General features: G+C 44.6%; 1 protein-coding gene across 1 annotated transcript; it reads left to right on the top strand.

Annotated features, from left to right (window-relative positions):
* Positions 1-24,032: 24,032 nt before the first annotated feature.
* LOC114697321 (40S ribosomal protein S29-like) lies at positions 24,033-24,524 on the top strand. Its single transcript, XM_037209586.1, has one exon. It carries the CDS (start codon positions 24,336-24,338, stop codon positions 24,522-24,524), a length of 189 nt encoding a protein of 62 aa, XP_037065481.1. The 5' UTR covers positions 24,033-24,335.
* The last annotated feature ends 438 nt before the right edge of the window (positions 24,525-24,962 follow it).

Below are 24,962 nucleotides of genomic sequence, written 5' to 3'. Positions count from 1 at the left end.
GTATTTCCCACTCTGTAATTCAATCATCTGGGGAGCATTTATAATACCTAGACCCCACTCCCAGAAATTCAGATCCCCCCCCGCCCCCGCAAATTACTAGTGTGGTATATGTGCATGGGCACATGGGTTTATGTGGATGCACTTGTATGTGAGCATACACTCGCACACATGTGTAGGCCAGAAGTTAACTTCAGGCATTGTCCCTCAGATGTTGTCTATCTTGTTTTGTTGTTGCTTTGTTTTTTTGGGGGGTTGTTTATTCATCTGTTGTTTGTTTCTTTGAACCCTAATTTCCATGTGGGATCAGGGACCCCAACTTGGATCCTGTGTAAGAGCAGCTAATGCCTTTAACCCCTGAGCCATTTCTCCAGACCCTCCCCCGATAGGATTTTCTTGAGCGCCTAATCTGAGAGTCCTTGGTTACGTTGGAGCTGACTGTGCACCCATTGCCTACCAGGTACTTTAATTACTCGACTAAGTTTGTCTGCCAGTACCACGAATGTATGGAGCTAATCACTGCAAATCACTTGGAGTAGTTTGTTAATGCCAGGGTCTCTAGGACCATACCTCATAGATTCCCACTCAGTATGTCCACTAAGCACCTAGTTAATTCGTTAGCCACCCCACCAACAAAGCATGTCTGGCTCTTTCTTGTTTATTTCTGATGACTCATCCTAACTCATTCTTTCATCCCCCCATTTTATCCCATAAACTTCTAAAGGTATCATCCATGCTTTGGTTTCCATCTTTAATTTTCCTACTGGACTTAAGTCGTGGTATTTTCTTCTTCCTGGATCCCAGTGACCATTGTCTCCCTCTACAAATTATTTAGCATGAGATGCTGGCTTTCATTCACACCTGGCCACACTCTTCCTAGACATTTCTCTACATGACTGTCACCTCCCCCTCTGTCCCCTGCTGGATGTACTCCTCTTTGGACCTTTGGTTAGCTTTTGCTGCTGCAAAAAAGCACCTTAAGATGCAGTGACTTAGTACATCAGAAGGATTCTATGGGATATAACTGGTGTTTTCTTCCAGGTTGGTCAGCGGGTTATGGGTTACACGGCTTTCTGTTTGTCTGGGACCACTGAGGCCTTTCTACAAATAGCCCATTGTCTTCCAGTATGTTTGCCTGGGCTTGTTCAGATGGTAGTGGACGGACTTTATGGAAGGAGAAGGCTAGAACAAGCTCCAATGAAGCTTTTCCTTAAGCCCTTGCTTGCCCAATATTTACCTTGCTCCCCTAGCCGAAATCAGTCACACGGTGACTGTGGAAAGAATCATGGCTCTAACCTGTTTGTTGCTTTATTTTGCAATCATTTCCCCTGAGCCCCATTTTGATCCTCTTAATCACTAATCTCCAAACTTCCAGTTCTGTCCCTGTCATTGCAATGAAACTCTTGACAGAAACAACCTGAGGAAGGGAAAAAAGAAGAAGGGAGGGAGGAGGAGAGGAGGAAGGAAGGAAGGAAGGAAGGAAGGAAGGAAGGAAGGAAGGAAGGAAGGAAGGAAGGAAGGAAGGAAGGGGTCAGTTTGGGCATGCAGTTTTAGATAGAGGTCACTTGGCTCTGTGTGCTTGGGCAGAGCATCATGGCAGTGTGAATGTGTGGAAGAGGAAAGTTCTTACCTCTTGATAGGAAGGAAGCCGTGTATGACAGGAAGGGACCAGGGGAAATATATTCTCAATGACCCCCTCTAGCTAGGCCCTGTATCCTATACAGTTTTCAGAATACCCCAGATTGCACAGCCAGATGGGGTCTATCTTTTGAACAATGAACTTTTGGGGGCCTCTTCATGTCCAAACCATAGCACATAGTCAACAGTCAATCCGGCAAGGGGCTACCCAAAGTCAGCTGTCACCACAGTAGACCAGTCTTCCTTTTAATTCCTCCTACGCATGGCTGTTTGTAGCACAGATATGCTTGTTCCTCTGGGACTCCAGTGAGTTGCATTTAACCATAGCATTGAGATCAAGGTCTAATTAATTGGCTTGGCACCTCTGGATTTAGAGACTAATAAACTAAAAAAAAAAAGATGTAAATATGCTTTGCACAAACCCAACTGACTGATGAGTCAGGAAAAGAACAACAGAGAGATTTCCTTTGTAAAGGAGAACAATTCCTAAGAACTCTGGAATCCTACAAGGCACATCATGACCAAGTCCTCACTGAATCAGAAAAATAAATATTTTATTTACTGATGTATTTATTTACTTACAATGAAAAAGCCAAGAGAAGTATTTTAACTTTGGAGCTAATCGACTTTGGTATGTATTTTTATAGTGTTCCATGAATTCCCTGACTGGTTTTAACAGAGATAAATGAGAGGAAAGTGTTCTTCACCAGACATGTCAAATTATAACAGTACCATAGACTCCCTGTTCCCCTGAAGGTTTGTAATCATTGACTTTTATAACTTTGCCTTCCTTTTTAGAACTTATTAGAAAAAAATTAGATCTCTTCATTTTTATTTGCATCACTTTAATTTTTAAGTACCACAATCACTTCCATTTTAATTTACCAAAACTAATTTTTTTAATAAGGTCAGTTCCACGCCTGAAGTGTGAAACTTTCATTAGATCCAGCTGCAAAAGCAAATGATAATAAAAAATAAATAAAATAAAGAGCAAACCATAAAAAGTTAGGTGTTTTTTCCTGTTCTGTGTTTTGTGCTGCTTTACACACACACACACACACACACACACACACACACAGAGAGAGAGAGAGAGAGAGAGAGAGAGAGAGAGAAGAAGAGAGAGAGAGAGAGAAAAAGAGTGTGTGTCTGGGGGTAGTCCAGAGCTTCTGAGGCATTCCATTTTGTCAGCAACTCCCACTCCCGAACTCCTAGGGCTCTATTATCCTCAGCAACAGCTTTGATCTCATGATCAGTATCCCAGTCAGTAGCCTGGAGGAGGAGGAGCAGCTTCCAATGAAGGGCCTTCTTGTGAGAACGCATAACCTTTGTGTTTATAGCCCGGTGGCCAGTACTTAGTTTTATTTCCAAGATAAAACTGAAGATAAATCTGTATGTCATGTAGATGAACAGTCTCAGCAGCAGACAGTTGCTTCTATTTTCCAGTAGGGCTGAGGGGAAAAGCTGGCGCAATTCAACAGAGGGAGGAAATGGGAACTGAAGCCAAGGCTCATGGGACAAAGAGGTAGGTGTGTGGCGGTAGGAAAATAGCATCAACATGAAGCCTGGCTTGCTCTGGTCCTGGACTCCTCCCCAGGTCTAACTTGTAGACCTTGTAACTTGTCCCTTGTACAGTTTCTTCTTCTCCATCCTAGGTCCTAAATGTTTCCCAAGCCCAGGTCACACCTCAAAGCCTCTGCAACTTTTGAGCAGAGCTGAACCGAGCACAACATGTGAACTTTGACACCAAGAAGGGTCTTGCTGGCAATCTTTCTATATTTTAAATTTGTCCAAAGAGATTTCAAATTATGCAAGTCGTTTATAATGGCTTATGTTTCTCAATGGTCAGCTTCCTTCATCAATCTAACTTCTCATATTATGTTACCTTAACTTAGGGATATATGATACTCATGGTTATCCTGTCTGATGGAATCTGGTGTTTAAGGGTCAGTGAGTATGATTCACTTAAAAAAAAAAAAATCATGTTATTGTTTATACCACCAGCTCTTACGTTTTTCTATTTATTTAACAAAAAGTATGTCTTAGGATAAGAACACTTAATAATAAGATATATTTTTGTTGTTTAGCTTTGATTTTCACAAAGCTTATAAATAGCCCTGAGCCCTCAAATGTTATATCCCTGTAAATTATTGCATGTAGCTTGAAATCACACCCTAGGCCAGTGGTTCTCAACCTATGGCGCTCACACCCCACGGGGGTGTCCCACACCAGAGAGCCTGCATATCAGATGTTTACATTACAGTTTGTAACAGTCACCAAATTACAGTTATAAAGTAACAACGAAAGTAATTTCATGGTTGGGGGTCACTACAACAGGAGGAACAATAGTAAGGCGTCACCGCATTGGGAAGGTTGAGAACCACTGTCTTAGAATAAACCAAGTACACAGAGAATCGGGGAGTGAGGCGCAACAGGTAAGATGAAAGAACACATGTCCTATAAAGGGAATGTTTGCTCATTTGCTCACAAATATGTGATGTATGCCACGTGCCTGCTTCCTACAAAACCACAATGTCAGATGTAAGGGTGGACACAGAAGTAAGGCCAGGATGCAACTTTGAAGATGTTTTTAGCCTTGTCAGAAAGAAACAGGATCATAAACGTTCGTCCATAATCTTTCTTTATCCCCTCACTGGTATGTGGGCGAGAGAAACTCCACTAGCAGAAGGCACAGCTTGCCTTGGGTTGGTCAAGAACAAACAGGAGCCCTTGAACTTGTCCCAGGATTACCGTTCAATTCATGGTCTGTGAATTTGGGCAAAAGACACATTTCTCATTTGTAAGGAGGATAACAACTCTGACATCATACTCATTGCATGTCTTGTAAGTCCATGGGAGTTATTAAAGATTTTGTTACGCATAACAGGCTGTAATGTAGCTAATAGCTTTATTAAGCAGGCTATAAACTATAGCTTGATAAAATTATAAGTGAACACATCTTTTATAGCTACAGAATTACTGCAGATCACTCATTCAAATGGGTCACCTGGCTCTACTTCCAGAAAGTTCTTGGAACTTCTTGGATTGTCAGGCTGAGGCTTGAAGAAGGAGAAACCTCTGGATTCCTGAGCCATGGTAACCTGAGGGGATCCAGGTGCTTGGGAGTTCTCGTTTCTGCTTGCCCGTGGAGGAGGTTGCTCTGCCTATGGTACCTCACTAGGAAGGAGGGGAGGAGGAGTGTAGGAGGATGGGATGGAAGATGTTTGGACAAGAGGGTAAGAAGATGAGGAGGCATGCTTCCCTCTGATACATTGCCTAAGGTCAGTCTCTTCATACCTGCCTGTTATGGAGGTCTATCCCTCCTCTCTTCCTTTGGTCATAAGGGAGAGCTGGAGCCTGAGAGGTCACCATCTTCTTCCTTCTGTCCTCCCAAATTGGTTTCTTCTCTTGGCTCTGGAATTCTAAAGCTGCTGGAGTGAGTGGGAAGCAAGAATAGGTTCTGGTGGGGACCACCAGCAGGGCTCTTTGGTTCCAGCTGGAGCTGTTCTCCTGTCCAGGCATCTAGCGTCTTTCAGTTCTCCACTTTCATCAGGACCATACCTCAGCAAGTCTGTTCCTTGTTCTCTGTTTCTCTTTACAAAGGCTTCATCTTCTGAGCTATCGTCGAGATCAACAACCCCACCAAAACAAATGGACAAACAAGCAGAGAAACCCCCATCAAAGTTGAGTTTGAGATGCATTTCTGGTTGATTTCTGTAGGAATGGACGGCTGCTGAAGCACAGGAACCTTCAGACACTAAAGATAGAATAGCCACTCGATCCCGAAGCCCTGGCAGGAGAGGAGATATCCTAAAGAGAGACACTTCGGTGTCCCCACCTCTTAGCTTTCAAACTATTGGGACAACGGACCTCAAATAATTAAAATTTCCCCAGGAATTTCATGCTGGGGAGGAAAAAAAGGTTGAAGCCCCAGCTCTAGTCAGAGAAGAGACTTGCTTTTCACGCGGCCCTGAGAACTTACTGCACAGTTAAATTAGCATGTGCATATTGTCTTAGTTGGAGGTTTTTATTGCTGCAATGAAACACCATGACCAAAAAGCAAGTTGAAGAGGAAAGGGGCTTATTTGGCTGACACTTCCATATTGTGGCTCATCGTTGAAGGAAGTCAAGAATTCAAACAGGTCAGGAATGTGCAGGCAGGAGCTGATGCAGAGGCCATGGAGGGGTGGTGCTTACCGGCTTGATCCCATGGCTTGCTCAGGCTGCTTTCTTAGAGAACCCAGGACCACCAGCCCAGGGATGGCATCACTCACAGTGGGCTGGGTCCTCCCCCATCAATCACTAATTAAGAAAATGCCCTACAGGCTTGCCTACAACCTGATCTTTCAGAGGCTTTTTCTTTACATTGAGGTTCCCTCCTCCCAGATGGCTCCCGCTTGTGTCAAGCTGACAGAAAACTGTCCGGCACGATTGACCCCTTGTCAGTTTGACACACAAACACATCACCATTAAGCAACAACCTTTCCTTTCTCATTCATCCCCAGGATCTCACATTAAAACTACAAATAGCTTTAAAAATCCCACGGTCTTTACAAATTCAAATACATTAAAAGTTTAGTCTCCTTTAAAATCCAAAGTCTTTTAAATGTCAAAATCTCTCAACTGTTGGTTACCGTCAATAAAAAACAAATTAAATATTTTCTTACTTCAAGAGGGAAGAACCAGGGCACAGTCACAATCAAATCAAAGCAAAGCCAAACTCCAAAGGTGTAAATTTTTACTCAGCATCCAATAGGTAGGATTCGCTTACGGTCTTCTGGGCCCTTCCAAGGGGCTGGGGTCACTTCTCCAGCTCTGCCCTCTGCAGCACACACAGCTTGTCTTCTAGGCTCCGGCTGGTTCCACTCCAGGGCTGCTGCTGTTCTTGGCAGTCATCCCATAATACTAGCATCTCCAAAATGCTGGGCTCCTCTGCTGCAATTGGGCTTCACTTTCACCAGTGGCCTCTCACAGTCTCTCTTCATAATGCCAAGCCTCAGCTTCTGCATGACTCCTTCAATCCGGGGTCTTTAACGGCCAGTGGGGCTGCACCTTCACCAATGGCCCCCGGCCTCTCAGAGTGCCAAGTCCCAGCTCTTCTCCACGACTCCTTCATTCCTTCAAATTCAGTGTCACCTGGGTGACTTATACTACCAAGTTCAGCTGCCAGCACAAGGCACAACCTTGTGGAACTCTGGAACACAGTTTGTGTGTACTGACTCTCAGGAAACACTCTCCAGAAGATTTCATCTCAGCAATGCTGGTCTCTTCTTAATGGCTGCTAATTTCTCAGCTCTAGCTGACCAGCATCGAGTATCCCAGCAAAGCAAAGGTTTCACTTTAGTAGTTCTGGTATCTTGTTAATTATAGCTGATTCTTCAGCCTCAGATAACCAGAACCACAGAATCCTAATTCAAAATAACTAATGGCTCCAATGAAGTCTTTAAACTTCCCTCTGAGACCTCATAAGCCAGACCTCCATCTTCTGCCTTGCCTTCAACATTCTTATCTTCCAAGCTCCCACAGAATAGCTCACCAAGCATGGAATACTCAATGGCTTTTCTTGCACAAAGTTTCAAAGTCCTTCTACTATCCTCTCCAAAACATGGTCAGGTCTGTCAAGTCATACCCCACAATCCTGTACCACAACCCTGGTACCAACTTGTCTTAGAGTTTCTATGGCTGCAGTGAAATACCATGACCAAAAAGCAAGTTGGGGAGAAAAGGGTTTATTTGGCTTGTACTTCCACATCACTGTTCATCATCGATGGAAGTCAGGATAAGGGACTCAAACAGGGCAGGAACGTGGAGGCAGGAGCTGATACAGAGGTCTTAGAGGGGTGCTGTTTACAGGCATGCTCACCATGGCTTGCTTAGCCTGCTTCTATAGAGCCCAGAACCACCAACCCAGGGATGGCACCACCCACAATGGCTTGGGCTCTCCCACATCAATCACTAAGAAATTGTCTTTCATACATCTCCCGATCTTATGGAGGCATTTTTTTTAATTGAGGTTCCCTCCTTTCAGATGACTCCAACTTTTTTTAAGTTGGCATAAAACCATCCAGCACACATATTTCTTGGATTTTTGTTTTCTCTTCTCTTTAAAATCATGACTACTACAAGAAAGGCAGAAAAAAAACTAGAAATTTTTCTCTCCACGGATTTGACCAAACTGTAGATAAGTCTATCTTTTTCTCTGTCAATTTCCATTCTTATCCAGTTTGTTTGTCGAAGTACCCTTTTATGAAGACACTACAAGAGGAGAGAAAGAAGTCAGGAAGGATGCTGGAGGCTAAGAACTGGGAGTATCTCCCCTACTTTCCTACCAAGAAGCAAGACCCTTAGAAGCTGTCCACCTCCCGTCTGTAAATGATGCATCCACATGGATTCAGATGTTAGCCCCACATCCTACTGTGCTATAGTCAGAAAGATCAGGGCCCAGGATGTCGAGGATCACTGGAAATTGGTAAAGGAATTACACTTTAGTGCAAAGTAGAAGAACAGTTTATTCAGTACATTGCTAAGAGAGCAATGGACATGGAGGTCAAGAACTGCTAGGGTATGTAGGGTAATGGGCAGTAGGTGAGGGAGAAGGAAGGGTCTCCATTTAGGGGTGTCTTCCTTTGGTTAAGATGAGCAACTTTCCATGAAAATTCTTAAATGCCATTTCCACTATGCCAATGAGGGAAACTCTATAGGACTAGGTCATAGCAAATTTTGTTCGCCATGCCATTTTGCTGTCTGGGTTGAAAGAGCTGTGGTGTTTTTTGTTTTTTGTTTTGTTTTGTTTTGTTTTGTTTTTGTTTTGTTTTGTTTTCTGTTTGGAGTTTTCTTTCTGGACCAGGTTTGTACTAGGGCTCTAGTCCCTTTATGATTTTGCATTCATGGCCTTTTCCCCACACTCAGGACTGAAGTTCTCACTGAGAGCTCTGCTAGGAAGACTAGGGGTCATGGGAAAGGGAGGACAGGACAAGGGGACTTGGAGTATGAAGACCATTCTAGTCAGCCTACTGAAGTGAGTGAGGGCTGTAGACTTCGGGCATGAAGAAATGGAGAGTGGAGTGAGTGTGTAACATCACGGGACTGATAAAAGGGGGTCCCTGGGCAATGCGCTGCTGGGCTGAGCAAGTGTTATCAAAGAAGAGATGCATAATGGGTAATTTTTAAAGAAGCAAGTTCAAGTCTTATGTGTGTATGGCCCTTCCCTGTGTTCATTCTGTGGAAGAACCTTGGGGAGTGTCATGCTCATACTCTTTCTCTGTTTCCCTTCTGTGGTGGCCCTGGTGGCACTTTCCAAAGGGAAGTCCACCAGAGGCAAAACTGCTAAGACGCCAAACGAATGTTTGAAATATTGGTGTCTGTGTCTCAGCTACATATTTGGCATTGATTTCAAGTAGGAAAAGGTTACAGACTGTAACTGCAAATGAAAGCAGGCTACGTGAGAATATTTAATCAAACCCATGGAGAACCTTTTTTCTTTTTTTTTGAGTTTTTGCCAAAAAAAAAAAAAGATGATCATGTATTACAAATCCATATTCGCTTTTTAATTGGGAGGCAGTGCCTTGTTTGCATTGACTTTTCTGTAGGTCTAGTGATCAAGAGCTTCTCTGCCTTTTGCTGACAATTGTCACAAAATGTGGTTGTATTTGACGACAAAAAATATTCATCCAATTAACCTCACCTAAAAGGCTTTTTTCTTTAGTGGTGTTAGTTGTTATTTTAAAATTTTATGCCATAATTTTATTTCACCCAATTATATACTGACACAAATTACAATGATAAGTCAATCTGGAGTATTTAGTGGCATTCAGAGTCTTATAATGGCTAGTAAATTGTATTTCCTCATTTTTATATTAATAATAACCAATAAATAATCTAGATAAAATTAAATGCATAAAAATTTCACTAAAATACATATTTTGCTGTCTAGAATTGATATGCTAACCTATAAATGACTATCGAGCATAGAAGTATATCATACTAATATAAAGTTCTATGGTTAATATGGAATAGAAATGAGTTCAACAAGGGAAAAAGTGAAAAAAAAACTTTTTTAAATAAAAAGTTTGTGAGCTTTTTGAGTAGCTAATGGTGGCATTTCTGTACATTGAAATGAGCAAGTTATATCTTTTTCAATTATTTAAACTTATAAACTAATTATGCATCTTAATTTTAAAACGTGTAAGGAGAATTACACAATTTCTCCACAAATTCTAGGACGCCCAGAACAGAGCCTTGTGTAGCGCACTCCACCTTGGAAAGGAGACAGGAGTTTGGAAAGGGAAGGGCAAGAGAGGGGGTACCAGTCTCTGCTGCGCTGTTGCCTGGGGACGGGATTGCGCCTTCTCTGGTCTGGTCCTGCCTTGTTGTCATGGTGACTCGTCTGGCTTTCTAAGAGACTGTATAGCAGACACCTCTCCCCCCAAGTGCAAACACTACGTCAGACCTGCTCACACTGATGTGACAGTGGATGACAAAAGTGCACCATCATCTCTGTGTCTTGCAGCTTACCCTGCAAGAGAAAGGATGGTGGGAAAAACTTTTTTTAGCCGGGCGGTGGTGGTGCACGCTTTTAATCCCAGCACTCGGGAGGCAGAGGCGGCGGATCTTTGTGAGTTCGAGGCCAGCCTTAAAACAAACAAACAAAAAAAAAACCAAACTTTTTTTTAATTAAAAAAACTTAAATCAGAGAGATGACAGAAGAGGAATACAGAAATAGGACAGTCGACCAGACATCCATTCAACCCCCAATGCTAAAACCTTGGTAAAGCTGCCATTTGGATGAAAGATGTAGTTTTACAAAAATGCATGCTGGTCTGTGTAGGACACCTGATCCATCCTATCACCTGTCGTTTTTCCAGAGCCCTCGGAGACACCGAACAGAGTCTAGCCTTTCCCTGAACCAGATTTCCAGACACCCGTGGGCCTCTCAGTCCCTATTGGTGGAGACGGTTTCCCCTCTGACCTCAGCCACTCTCTGTTAGTTCTGCCTACTGGGCACCGTTCATCCTCGCTTCCTGCGGGACCCCGCAGTCTGGCCCTTGGTACCGTGTTTTTGCCAGCAAAGTGTTGGACAGAGAGTACAAAGAGTTCTCTGGGCCAAATGAAAACCCTTACCTTCAGATGTCAGTTTCTTCCCAGCTACCCCAGAAGTTATTTTCCATGGTACCGTTCTCACAAGGACAGGCTGTGCCTTGAGTGTTGGCTCCGGGACTCGCCTGGCAGGAACAAGGCAGGTGGGAGGAAGTCCTGAGGTCCCCCCACTCCAGTGACAGACTGCTGGCAACCAACAGGGCACATGGGAAGGAAAGGAGTTTGTAGGAGTAGCCTTACCCATGTAGCTCCCATGGCTCTGAAGGTCAAAATGAAAAGTGTGACAGTGTGTTTTGACATCTTGAAATGAAAAGAACTTAGTCATTTTGCCCTTGGCTTGATACAATCTTGAGTGCCCTGTGTGATGGAAGGGTATCCAAGGCTTTGGATCCGCAGTCTTCAAGGAGAAGTCTGAGGTCAGCAAAGTCAAAGCTGTTTCCATTTGGATATTAAGTTGTGTCTCTCTTAAGTGTACTGTTGCATTTTCCAGAAATTCCACGGCATATGCTAACATCTTTGTCCTGATGATCTCAGCTTTGTGTTATTCCAACAAAATACCTGAGATAATGTAAAAGGGGGGAAGATTTGTCTGGGCTTACAGCTCTTTAGAGGGTCCAGTCCACCTGGGGTTAACTAGTCCTGTGGCTTTGGCCCGGTGGCTCAGAGCTTATTATGTCAGGACCAGTTGGTGGAATAAAGCTACGCAGCTCACAGCAACTAGGAAGTAAAAATAGAGAAAGAAATTGGTGCATTCAAAGACTGAAGACCTCCACCCAGACTCTGCCTTTTGCAGGTTTCCACTACCTTCCATGAGCGCCAAGCTGAGGGCCAAGATTTAGCCCATGGGTCTGAAGGGCATTCCAGACGGTGACAGATGAGTTTGTATTTGTGTGTTACGTTTCACCCAGCTTCACTGTCTACTAAAGTAAACATCAACACAGTGCTCCTCTCCTACCAATGGGGCCAGTGTTTTGAACCAGTAGACGCCTGAAGCCACATTTTGTGCCAGGACCTATATCATAGCCTCCCCCGCCGCCGCCACCCCCCCCCATTATACATAAACAGCATTGTTGAAATTGAAGTCATACATTGGGCATTGTAAGAAATTAGCAACGACAATGAATTAATTTGACTAATTATGTACTATAACAAAAAAGACACAAGATTGTTTCTGGTGTGTCCCATTAATATTTTTTGGACAGTGGGTAACTGAAACTCCAAACAAAGCTATAGATAAAGGAGTTGGGGGTCTGCTGGTGCTACAGCCCAATAGACACAATGGGAGATAGTTGGGGCTTGGGGCAATTTTTAAGTGTGTAAAAGAATGCTGTCACTGAAAAGATTTTGTTTTAGAATAAAATTCCGAAAGAGGTAAGGGAAATCACTGAAGGTCACACAGAACTTAAGAATGGAGGTCACTCATCCCCTATCAGCTTCTCCCTTGCCAATCCACCCCAGGAGAAGGGGTCTGTAGAATAAAAACATCGGAGGCAGCGCTATGGTAATTCTCCATAAGGTGCTGGGCTTCATGCTGACATGCATCCCTGGCTGGAGCCTGCAGCAGGGCACCCTTGGTCAAATGGAGCTGAGGCTGCAGCAGCAGAGTGAGGCAGATGGGCCAGCAACAGGTTCGCTTTGGACTTAAAAACAACCCCATGGGAATAGTGAGGAGTTACGAGTTACGTGCCGCATCTCCCGGAGTCCAACTGTGATCCTAATCTTTTACGACTAAGATTATCTTCTTCCGTTCACGGGATGCTTCTAAGAGCTTCCAGACTCAGAAGGAAACAGCAGCCTGTGTGCAGGAGTCATACAGTTGCCTAGAACATGTGCCGATTTGTCAGTCGGGTTTGCAGGGAATTCGCTGATTAGCCCGCACAGATCTTGCCTGGGAGTGCAGCATTAGCAAGACAGACCCAAGTTCTCTCCTGGGATAGTCTTATCTCTCTTTTTCAAATGTGAGGGCTAGAGGGACGATGTGATCTTTTTAAAGTCACATGGCCAGTGGGAAACAGAATCATCTACTATGTGCCCATTCATGGGTCGGAGTGGCAGGGGGCATGTCGAAATAGGTGGTGCACTATGCCAGCGAGGGTACTGTCTTGATAGAGATGTGAGATTTATGCCCAAGGATCAAGGAGAGTGCAAACACATTTTTCTAATCTCTACCTCCTGGGCAGATTTTATGTTTCAAAAATATTACTCAGTGGGCTTGTTTCTGCAGCCCGTCCTCATTTATCTCATTATAATTTAGTTTATCAGAGATACACAGGTAAAGGCCAATGATAGTTAGCCCTGCTAAAGAATTAAATTTAAATTAGGATTTCCACCCCATGCCTGTGATTTCCATACCATGGCAAAGCTGCAGAACAGCAAGTAGAAACATCAGGAATCAGAAACAGTCTGTGCGTCCCTTGAAATTCTTTCCATCCAGAAATACAGGGTGCCAGCACACTCGTTAGAAATCCAACAGATGTTTGAGGATTTAAATAAGAAATAAAAATGAGAATGTGGACTGAAGTGGAAAATTGGAGTAGAGTTTGGGTGTTTGAAAAAATTTTAGCAGCAAAGACGGTATAAATCCTGGCAGGGGCGGTTAAGGCCAAAGGAAGAATTAGGTAGGTGGATGGGAAAGGAACAAACCCAAGAATAACGAACAATTTTATTGAGTGCTTATTATGTGCCGACCTCTGGTTAATGGTTTTCTATGAATTAACTAACTCCAATCCTTGAACCATCCCTGCATGAGCAAATGGAGGTCTAGAGTTGTGAAATCATTGATTGTTCTGACCTGTGTTAAGTCAACTCCAGTGTCCCATTGGTATGCATGTTTTCCTTCAAGGTCTGATGTCTCTTCAGCAGTCAGCCATACCCAGAAGGGCCACTTCCCTCAGGTCCCAGGCTGGTTCTACTGTCCCTCTGTTGACTTCTCTCTCAAGTCATGAGGTGACCAAGTGGCTTTTGTAGGCAAGGTGCTCGTTGGTGTAGCTGACTGACAGCAAAATGAAACCAAACTTCCAAAGTGAAATTGAGGGGCACGGTTTTGTGCCTGTTGGCCAGTCAGTGTTTGGCTTTTTGCCAGATTTGTGTTGACAATTTATTGTCATGGTAACATACACCTATTAGTGACATTGTTGAGGGACTGCCATACTTCTGATTGACAAAGGTTGCCAAAATCTACTAATGGCTGAGGGCAGCCCGCTACTTCTCCAGGTTCCAAGGAGTCATGGGTGCGATTCATTCCCAGGCCACTTGCCTCCCTGCTTAGCATGCCACAGCACCTCTGGAAGACAGCTGAATAGAGATGTTAATACAGATGTTAATACAGATGTGAGGGTTAATAGTATCAACCTAATAGGATCAAGAATCACCTAGGAAACAACATTGCAGGCCTGTCTGAAAGCATAAGCAGTGCTGGGGGGTCGGCAGGTGTGGTGGAAAAGTTATGGCCACGGCTATGACTACCAGAGTTAGAAAGAGCTTTATGAGAAAGAAACCAGGCCTGGAGAGACAGAAAGATGGCGGGAGCAGAACAGAGAGGAAACAGAAAGAGAGACACAGAGAGAGAGCATGGGGGTCCATGTCCGGCTTTTAAGGTGTTACTTAGTCACCCGCTGATGACATAAGATGCCAGACAAGACCCCGAGCTCCGCATGTACAGAATCCTAACACTGTCTATGAGAGAGTTTCTAGATCGGGTCACTTGAGGATGGGAAACCCACCCTAAATATTGGCAACATCATCCCATGAACCGATGTCCTAGACTGAGTAAAAAAAAGGATGAAAAATTGAGCCCCAGCGGTCATCTCTGCCTCCTGACTGTGGACACAACATGACCAACCACCTCATTCTTGCTGCTGAGCTTTCCCTGCCGTGATGGACGGCATTCCCTTGACCCGTGAGCCAAAGTCATCCTTTGCTTCCAAAGTTGCTTTTGTATGATGTTTCATCACAGCAATGAGAAAAGTTAATAATAAAATGGGCTACTGGAGTATTCATGAAAGAGCAGGGGGCTCAGGAGAGGGGACACGGGGTAGAGGTAGAGACATCAGTGTCTAATTCCTTATAGTCAGGCACGGGGAAGGAGGAAGCTAATGGGAGATGATGGAAGTTCCTATGCAGAGATGAAGGGGGAATTTCTAGCTCAGCTGTTCTCAGTCTGTGAGTCATGACCCCCTTTGGCCGCATAGCAGATATTTACATTGCAATTCACAACAATAGCAAAATTACAGTCATGAAGTAGCAACAAAATAATTTTATTGTTGGGGGGTGCACCACAACAAAAGGAACTGCATTAAAGGGCTGCAGCTTCAGGAAGGTTGAGAACCACTGTTTTAACTGGTGAGTTATATTTCCTTGGAGACGTAGGATCCCAGGGCTTGGACTGAAAGTCAAGGGTGTGAGGTTCATAGAGGCTCAAGTTCAGTGATGGTGAGAAGAAAGCCACTTTTGTTTCTCCCATGCATGTGCTTAGGCCAATCTGGGCTGCCTGGGGCCAGATGTGTGGAGCTTGTCAGGGGAGGCGCCTTGGAGGCTGGGTGAAGGAGACTTTGTCCTCGTCTCTGGTACCTGCCAAATTATGGAGATTATCCAACTGGAAGTCTGCCTGCCTTTCTATAGAACTGTGAGGGAATATCAGAGAATAAGGACCCAGTAGACAGCGCCATCCACTCAGTGGGACTCCAGAAGTCTTTAAGGAGAAGATGGTGGGTCCCTCCCCTGGTCCTTTCCAAAGTGTCTTAGAGAGTCCAGGCAGCTCAGGGTGAGTTTTCAGGTTTCCCCAGGGCAAAGAGTAGCACAGTGAGGTCTGGGGGAGACAGAGAGACTCTGCTTTTGTTTCTCTGCAGAAGCTGATAAATAATTCAAGGCAATGTTCAATCGGCCAACTGTGCCAGAGCAGCCGGCTTGGAGCAGAACTAGAAGACCATCACACTGCGTTGCCGTGGGAGTCAGTTCTCAAAAGCAGGGTCCTCTCTTCATTTTGTGCATTCCTGGCACTGGCCTCCAGGTCTCCCAGGGAGCTGGGCTGCTTGGGGATGAATATCTGCTACAGCCGGGCCCTGAAAGAACTGCAAACCTCGGCGGAAACCAACACGAGGAAAGATGCCAGCTGGCCCTCTCTTGGGCATTTGCACTCTCCTGAGAGAACAGATGAGGAGTATTGCCAAGGGGAAGGAGAGGCAGGAAAAGCAGCCTGCTTAGCTGGGAAGTCCCAGGACCTGGATGAGCCGCTCAAAACTGCCTGTCCCCAGCATGACCATGTGGCTTTCTCTCCCACTAGGACACAGTCTCTTCCCTAAGGGCAAAATCCTCTTATCAAACCCAAGTGAGCAGAAGCTCACTTCGGCCTAGTTATTGATTCTCAGAAGTCAAGAGCCCTCAGCATGGCGGATGCCCATCTCCAGTAGGAACAAGGCCTCTACACTAGTATATCAGCTATCTAGATTGGAGAGATAATAATCAATGTGTCTGGACTCTCTCGCCTCCAGATCCAGGCATTCAGTGTATTAGCTCATGATACCACGAATACCAAGGGCTCCTGTGTTGTGCCACTTCCCCAAAGAAACAGCTATTCGAAGAACCTGCTGTCACAGAACCTTCTCCAGCAGAAAGCAGTCCTATCCCCAGGTCTTGTCACCCAACCAAGTTCTCTCTCGACTTTCTTCATCCTGTGAAAGAATGTTCTGTGAATCACACACCACACCAGGCTAATGAAAAGAATGTCTGTGTCAATTAAATGAAGGATCAGAGAATACTATGTTCGGACTGTTTACAGCATGGATGCCGTTTGATAAAGTTTTGTAATCATGGCTTAGTCATTAGCTGAGCTGAGAAATGCCAGCAGCCCAACCTGGATCTGTCACAGGACGTGGATCCTCATCAGTCTGGGGTGACGTTCTCCCAAGCACGGCACAAGGCAATGGCCGAGTGTATGCAGAAGCTTCACAGTGAGCCACCCTTGGCGACCAGGCTCATTCTTAAAGTCAGCTACTCTGACCATTTAGTCACTGGAAGAAATTTAAACATGTGTTTTCATTACAACACATGGCTTCACGTTTGTTTTGTGATCAGGTATTATTTCCCTTTGTTTTCCTAAAACCATGCTTTTGAGGGCAGAGGAATGGTACCAAGGAAATCATTGTGTGTGTATTTGTCTCTGTGTGTGTGTGTGTGTGTGTATGTGTGTGTCTGTCTGTCTGTCTTTGTGTGTGTGTCTGACTGTATGTGTGTTTTTGTTTGTCTGTCTGTGTGTATGTCTGTGTGTGTCTGTGTGTGTGTCTGTGTGTGTCTTGTGTGTGTGTGTGTGTGTGTGTGTGTGTGTGTTGGTGATAGGGACTAACTGACTGTATACATACCTTTCAGATTCCTATGTTTAACCCCTTTGCCCTTCTGTGACGTATTAGGAATTTGGCAATGGCCAGGTTAGGTCACTGGGACAGAACCCTGTGAATGGAACCAGTGACTTCTCAGAGCAACACAAAAGGCTCTTTCACTCTCTTCTTACCACACAAGGACACAGCTAGACAACAACCTGCAGCCTGCAAGGGGTTCCTCAGCAGAAGCCTGTTATGCTGGCTCCCTAATCCCTGGCCTCCAGCTCTGTGAGAAACTCCTCTGCTGCTGCTGAAATCCATTTACCTCACAGTGTTTCTCACAGGCTGAACAGACTGAGACAACGGGGGGGGGGGGGGGGGACACGACACGACACGGCCTGGAAAGAGTTACTGCCTACTAAGACGCAGTATTAAGTAATCCCATAGGCTCACTTGGCCATTTATCAGGCAAAGTTCAGGCACCCCCAGTGTTGGTGGGACTTAAGAATTTGATACAATAATATAAAAAAATAGAGCTATTCTGTGACTAATGTCTATTTACTCCAAGACTTTTTTGGGGGAGGGGTTGCTTACTTGTTTCTTATACATTTTGGAGAATGTGTAATCTGAGGAAGAACACCATAGATTCAGTCAATAAAATTTTAGATAATGTAATTGCTAGTATACTGACAAGAAAATTCACGAGTTTCAGATAAGGGTGGTAACTGTGAAGCTGTGGAGGGACACAGGAGAGACTCTCTGTCTCTGTCTCTTCCTGACGGCAGCTCCACGGTGAACTCCTTCAGTTCAGAAGGAAGTAACTCGTCTAAAGGTCTACTGCTCAACCCACCTTCAGGCCATCATGAAATGCATTATGTGACTGGGTGTTTCCATGGAGATCTTAGGATGCCTGAGGTGACCTCTCCAGGCTTTGTCCCGGCTCTACTGTGAAGATCTGGTTGGGCCAGGGGCTGCTCTTGCCTAGGGTTTGTGAGGCAAAGGGAGACAGAGGTCTCCGTGGCTGTGGTGCCTGGTGTGCGAGGGCAGCAGATGTGGGGATGGCCAGAGCCACCTCAGCTTCGGGTTCATGGCATGAAGCGGTGGCGACCCCTGATTACAATCGCAGCAGCAGCCGCCTCCTCCTCCTGTTCTTTGGATGTGATGGACAACTTCGCCTTGCGACCTACACCCTGTTGGCAACTCTCCTGACTTCTTCTACCTCGTCTCTGCCAGCTGGAAATACCCGGAGTGTTTCTATTTCCTGTGCTGACCCCTAAGAAGCAATGCCTTGGCTAACCAATTAAGAGCCATAGGTAAATAGCACCATAGGAAAATGGCAGGTCACTGTACTCTGCACATCCGTCCACGGTGTCTTCTTGTCAGCCTTTGCAAACCAACCTCAGTGCCATTCTGACAGACACATCTGTGGGACACGAAGACTCTGTCCTTGCTGTCACATCCGTGCTTTGACATGTCACTTTCCACCAGTAGCAAGGATCCTTTCATCTCTCCCCTTTTTACAGCCACCCTTCTGCCTTTTCCCTTGGAATTCTCTTTTCTAGCCCAACCCACCTGCCTACCACATTTGGCCCGCACATCCACGCTTTTGCTTTCTTTTTAGGTAAGGTGGTTTTTCCTCTCTGTTGTTATTGTTTGATTATCAGTTAGGAGAAAGGTCCTAAAATCAATGTGAAGATGGGTAGCTTGGTGCACCATGAGGGAATTTGCGGTTTAGCCAATCCCGTACAGCATGGCACAATGCCCGTTCTAGGAAAGGAGTTCAATAAAGGGTTTTGAGAGGTGGTTATGGAAAACCAAGGGGGTTCATGCCACTTGGGAGCTGGGCTAACAGCACATCAAAGTGGTCCACATACCAGCCTTCTTCCCACCTACCTCCAGCTCTTGCCTGTTTACCTCATTAGAAAATAATCTTTTTGTCTCTTTTCTTGGCCCCATCTTCCGAGGCAGGAGACAAGCTGCATTAAGTCTCATAAACTAAGAATAGTTCTAGAGATTTAACTGCCCAGGGCTTTGGAATGAAACTAGATGAAACAAAGAAGCAACATTGGCATCTTCTGAAGTCTCTGAGAACGTCATGTAAAGAGTCCTTTCAGCATCCTGGAGATGTTTCCATGACTTCCTCCTCCCCTAATTAAACTTGTTATTCTCTGAATACCAGCCTCCTTCGAGTTATATGAGCCTTCCAAAAAACAAATTCTTATTGGGATTATTGTTTTTATGCTGAAGTAACATTACATAGAGAAGAATTTTCCATAACTTATTCTTTTACAATTGCAGTCCATCTAATAGGCAATTATGATTGAACTCTTACAATCACTGTTGATTCCACTGTTTCTGTAGAGAAGCAAATTAAGTTATGAAGAAATGGGGTGGAGTGGATTCACAGTGGCATGCTGTAATGCCACCAACTTGCCCTTAAGAGGAAACTGGGGAGTAAAGTATGGGAGGTTCATTCTGAGACGTAGATTTAAACAGCCTGCGTCAAGCTGGGCATGGTGGTACACACCTGTAATCTCAGCCCTCAGGTGGCCAAGGTTGGAGGATGAGTATAGGTTCAGAGTCAGCCTGGAATACATGGAAAGACCCTCTCTCAAAAGCCAACCAACCAACCAAACAATAAACAAACAAGTAAATTTAACCTGAGTGGATGTGGTACAGGAAGCAGTTGTGCAGGGCCAACCTGTGCCTACTTAATGGTCACTCAGACTGAGCTATGCTTAGTCACTGAATTATAGAAGCATGCCTTTTCCTTCACGTAGTGCAGCCTGGCCCAGGGCACATGGCATGGGAAGAGAAGCATGGATTAGAGCTCTGTTCCCACCCACTCTCTGAGCAGGAGCTTAAGAGCAGTGCTCCATTTGGACAGTTGTATTTGGAATACTGTTCAGTTATCCAGAAAAACTGGTTCACGCAGTGCCTTGTAGGATGCGTGAGTCTCCAGAACCACCAAGCTGCGTAATCTGCATAGATAAGAAGATGACATTGAAAAGGACTCTTGCTTGTTATAATCTGCACCCAGATTATCACAAGAGAAGCAGTGTGATCAGGAGTCAGGGAGAAAAGTCAAGCCACCCTGAAGATGGAAGAGAGAGAAATGGGATTGGACAAAGCAGAGAAAGACAGGAGAGATAAAGAAGAGAGAGGAAAGAGAGGAGGTGAAGAGAGGAAGAGACGGAAAATGGAAGAAAAGAAAGAACGATAAAAGATTATTCCATAAAAGTAGAAGTTATTTTAGAAGAAACACTCACTAACTGCTTTCCACATTTTTGGAGGATTGTAAGAGAGAGGCACATGGGTCCTGGCTTAATCAGTTCACACTAGGAAAAAAGGAGGGCATAGCAATTATAGGGATAGATACATACTTGCTCGTGTGTGTGTGTGTGTGTGTGTGTGTGTGTGTGTGTGTGTGTGTGTGTGTAAGAGAGAGAGAGAGAGAGAGAGAGAGAGAGAGAGAGAGAGAGGTGTGAGAGAGATGTGTGTGTGTTTGTGTGTGTGTGAGAGAGAGAGAGAGGGAGGGAGGGAGAGAGAGAGAGAGAGAGAGAGAGAGAGAGAGAGAGAGAGAGAGAGAGAGAACTATATGTATAACTTCTAAACCTAAACAAAGAGTGAGAAGCCTGTATTAAGCACAACAAATCAAAGCTTCTGTGACTTAGCCTAGGGCAGAAGCAGGAGGAGGAAAGCTCCAGCCAGCTCCAGTTTCCAGGAGGAGCCGCTCCGGGGGTGTGCATGGCTTGCTTTTGCAGCCCACTGCACTGTGCTGGTGCTGGCATCCTGGGCCATGAAGAATCCATAACTAAGAAGACATTGATTTTGAGGCAAGGTCGAAATGAAGGGATGGGCTAGGGCCAGGATCTCAGACCTTGCGATATTTTGCCTTCTGGGCGAGTGTCTGTAGGCTGATGATAATGATGACAGTTGGCCCTGAGCCTTCGCAGATGCATTTCCCAGGCATTTCCAGACTTAATGAGTGCATAGAGCCTCCCACGGGTCAGAGCTGTTGCGTTAGTACTAAATTACTACGGTAAGGAAATGAGGAGAGTCTAAGTGAATGATGGAGACGCACGAGGCACAATCTCAGTGTGAATTCTCACATTCCTGACCTGGAATGGTTCATCCAGGTGAGGCAGGGCAAAGGGTGGCTTCCAGTGTGAGATTTCAGGGAAGAGGAGAGGATGCTCCAAGTGCGCCTTTACTTTCCTGCTCTGGTGCCTGTTTAACACCTGCTGTCTGCGTCTGCCCCCTCCACCTGTTACTGCAGGTGCTTGCCATACCCTGCAGCTGCCCAGGACTGCCCCTGTATGCTCACGAGACTCAAAGCCTTCAAATGTATGCATCCTGTGTCTCCAGAAAGCAGGCAGATCATTCCCCCAAACTCCAGGCACTGGCCAAGCCTCTTCAGATGTTCCTGGGACAGACGTTGACTTTAAGAGTCAGGCATGGTGGCATAAGTTTGTTTGTAATCCCAGCACTTAGGGGCGAAGGGGAGTGGAGGCAAGAATATCGCGAGTTCAAGACCAGCCTTGGCCAAATGAGTTTGAGATCAGCCTGGATTACCTGAGACCTTTTCTCAAGGAATCAGTCAGTCAATAAAATAAGACTTTGATTTGGATAAAAACCTGTGAAATGAACACTGGGCAGATTTCTGAGTGGGGGTATTAAAGAGAAAGTACTTTGTAAAGGCAAACGATATGGGCGTGTCCCAGGGATTGTTCCATTGCTGGCCTATAACAGCAGGGCTGTCCTGTGACTGTGACTGGGGTGTCTTGATCTATTTGAGCAGACTCCCAGCTATTGTATCTAGTAACCAAGACAGTGAACACAACCGAGTTTCCTCCCACGAATTTTATTGTTTGTTGCCAAGATTCAGTAAATAAAATAAATATTTTATTATAACATGTTAGAGACCATTTGGAAAAGAAAAAAATGTGCTTCTCCTTATTTTTTTTAAACCAAAGTTATGCAGTCTCTGAGAAACAGTAATACGTGGAGCCATCTACCTGGGTGCACCCAGATTAAAGCCAGCCCTGGGTTTTGGATTCCTAGGTCGGTGATCTCTGTTTGTGGGTGTTGTTTGTATCCATCCTACCACGAAACCAGGCCTTTGTGAGAAGAGTCATGTTTTAAGTTAGATTCAAATGATCCAGGACAGTTTTGAAGTGTACTCAGTACCGGTCATTAGCAGACTCATTGGACTCAGCAAAGTAGCTGTAGGCAGGATAGGGAAGGCATACTGGCTTCAAGGGCAATAACTAAAGGTCTCTGAAAAAAACGCAGTAATCAGGATAAATCAGATAATTGGTCATGAGGACTCATGCCAATAATCCTACCACTTGGGAGTCTGAGGCAGAAAAATCGTCATGTCTTCAAGACCTGCCTAGTCTAAGAAGTCCCAGGTTATCGTGGGCTATAGAGTCAAATCCTGCCACAAACAAACACACAAATGGACAAAAAAAAAGAGTTTAATCCAAAATTTTATATCTAAAATTTTTATGTATTTTAGTTCAAACATCAAAATTAATGCAAGATCTATGATGAACAAAACAGCAAAAAATTAGAAAAATCAAGATCAATATTACTGATTTTTTTCCCCCTCTTGCCTTAGACTGATAATCTAGTTACCTACCCTCTCTCTTCAGAGAACGTGTGCATTGCATTTTAAAACAGACTAACAGCACAGATTAAGCTACCTAACTGCCCACTCGGGTATTCAAATCTGACTCTCTCTTCCTCCTAGTGTGAGCCTTCTTCCGCAAAATACACGCCAGCATCTTCCTGGGAGCATTCCTGAGCCCACAAATTTGGATTAGATCAGAATCTCCATGTCCAAACCTGTCTGAATTTTGTAGAAATATTAACTCTGGCTGAATCTCTAAAATAACAGAGGGAAGAAGGCCAAATTAAATACAAAGAGACAGACAATCAAATTTTCACAAACCTCTGGGCAGATGGCCATCCAGCGACTGTGAATAGACGCCTTGGTAAGTCAAGGATAGTGTAATTAACTTCATCTGACACTTTGCGCCAGAGGCAGAGTTAGCTTTTGAAACAGTTGATGTTTCTTGCTTGTCACAATCCCTGTGAGGTAGGAACTCATAGGAGGAAGTGACATTGAATGACATTCCTTGTTAAGAAGGGCAGAGCCACACAGCACAAGCCTGGCCAGAACCAATGCCAGGGCTGGGGGCTTTTTTCTGTACAAAGTTCAGAGAGCCGAACTGTTGCCCCCAGGGACATCTTGAACGCCATGAAGCTTAAGGACAGGCCTTCCTAGCAGGCTGTTGAGTCCAGCTGGACCGAAGGATCCTGCTCCCATTTGGTGAATTGAGAGTAGGAGGAGAGAAGGGAGTGAATTTCAAGCCCGCAGCCCCTATGTAATGGCCCAGGGCCACGTAACAGTATCTACCATGTTGTGAAGTTTGTCCAGTCCCCAAGGATAGTCTCACTCATGTTCATTACATAATCCTGGAAGCTCTGCCAGGCACACTCTCTCGAAAAGTTTCCTAGTACAGATGGAGAAACTGAGGCCCAGCTACATCATTTCAACAGTGAAACTGGACTAGACTCAAGTTTTCCAATCCTTAATTCTGAGTCTTACAGTTATACAATGGAGATTTCATACGCCACATTGTACATGTGCTAAAAGTTAGCTTCATTTTTCAGGCTGGGAGACCTTCCTTCTGCAGAGGGTTTAATGTGAAGACCAGAGGTCAAAAACAGCAATTTGAGAGCCAGATCTAGTTTTCAGAAATGTTCTCCCCACTCTCAATTTTTCAAGTGTTTGAAAAATTTGAACTTGTCAACATATTTTATGATAAGAATTTTCACAAGCAAATCCAGATTTCTGGCTTTTCTCAAAAAATTCCATGATCAGAACACAATGGAACCATTTTCATACATGACACTGATGGCTTAGAGCAGGTGGGGTAACGGGCTCTTGCAAGACGATGAGAAAATGCTCAGACATGTTGTGAACTACTCGGTGACATTTGGGACCCTGAGAACATCCACTGTGGCATTACTTACACCACTGGCAATGGCCAACGTCATAAATCTGCCTTTATTTCTTTTCTTTTCCCTTCTCTCCTCCCTTCCCATTCTCCCCACCCGTCATCCTTCCTCCTTCCCTCTTTCTTTCTCGCAGGCCATCATTTGCTTTTGGTTTTCCACAGTGCCACTTTACTGGTATGCCACTTGGCTGGAGCTGTGGACAATCAACACTGTTTAGAAACACACTGTCCCAGCCTTTTTCCTTGTTGGCCGTCTGAAGGCAAGATGGGTCACCAGCAGCTCTCCTGGAGTCACCAACACAAGTTCACCCAGGGTTCTCGCTCTTGCGAAGTCTGCTCTAACCACCATGGTCTGATCCAAAAATATGGGCTGAATATGTGCAGTAAGTGTTTCTGTCAGTATGTGAAGAACATGGGCTTCATTAAGTTGAGACTAAGAGACCTTGGATTATAAAAGACTGTCTACCCAGTGAAACAGATCATGCTAGACTTTGTATATAAATAATAATAATAAAGTGAAGATGGGGGAAAAAAGAAAAGAAAAACACACTGTCCTTAGGGCCATGTTTATTCCTTTAACTTCCTATCTAGACAGGAAGCTAAGTTGGTGTCTCATACTATGGACCATGAATATAAATGGTAGTCTCTCTGAAACAAACTTGAATATTGTTATTGGACAAGACAAAGGAATCGCTCATCGTAAGTTTTTTTTTTCTAATTCATTTAAAAACGTGTTTATTCCAAGCACAACACAACTGACCAAACTGAAAAGATTAACTCAAGGAATTATTAAAAAGTGAACATGATTCAGCAATATCCACTTCAACAGATAGAATATTGACTATATGCTCAAAATCCCTCTGTAATGTTCCACCTACCCATCACTACCCTG

This window comes from Peromyscus leucopus, chromosome 11 (assembly GCF_004664715.2).
Source record: "Peromyscus leucopus breed LL Stock chromosome 11, UCI_PerLeu_2.1, whole genome shotgun sequence".
NCBI lineage: Eukaryota > Metazoa > Chordata > Mammalia > Rodentia > Cricetidae > Peromyscus > Peromyscus leucopus.
The sequence above is the reverse complement of the archived record's forward strand: the minus strand, read 5'-3'. Positions and strand labels throughout refer to the sequence as shown.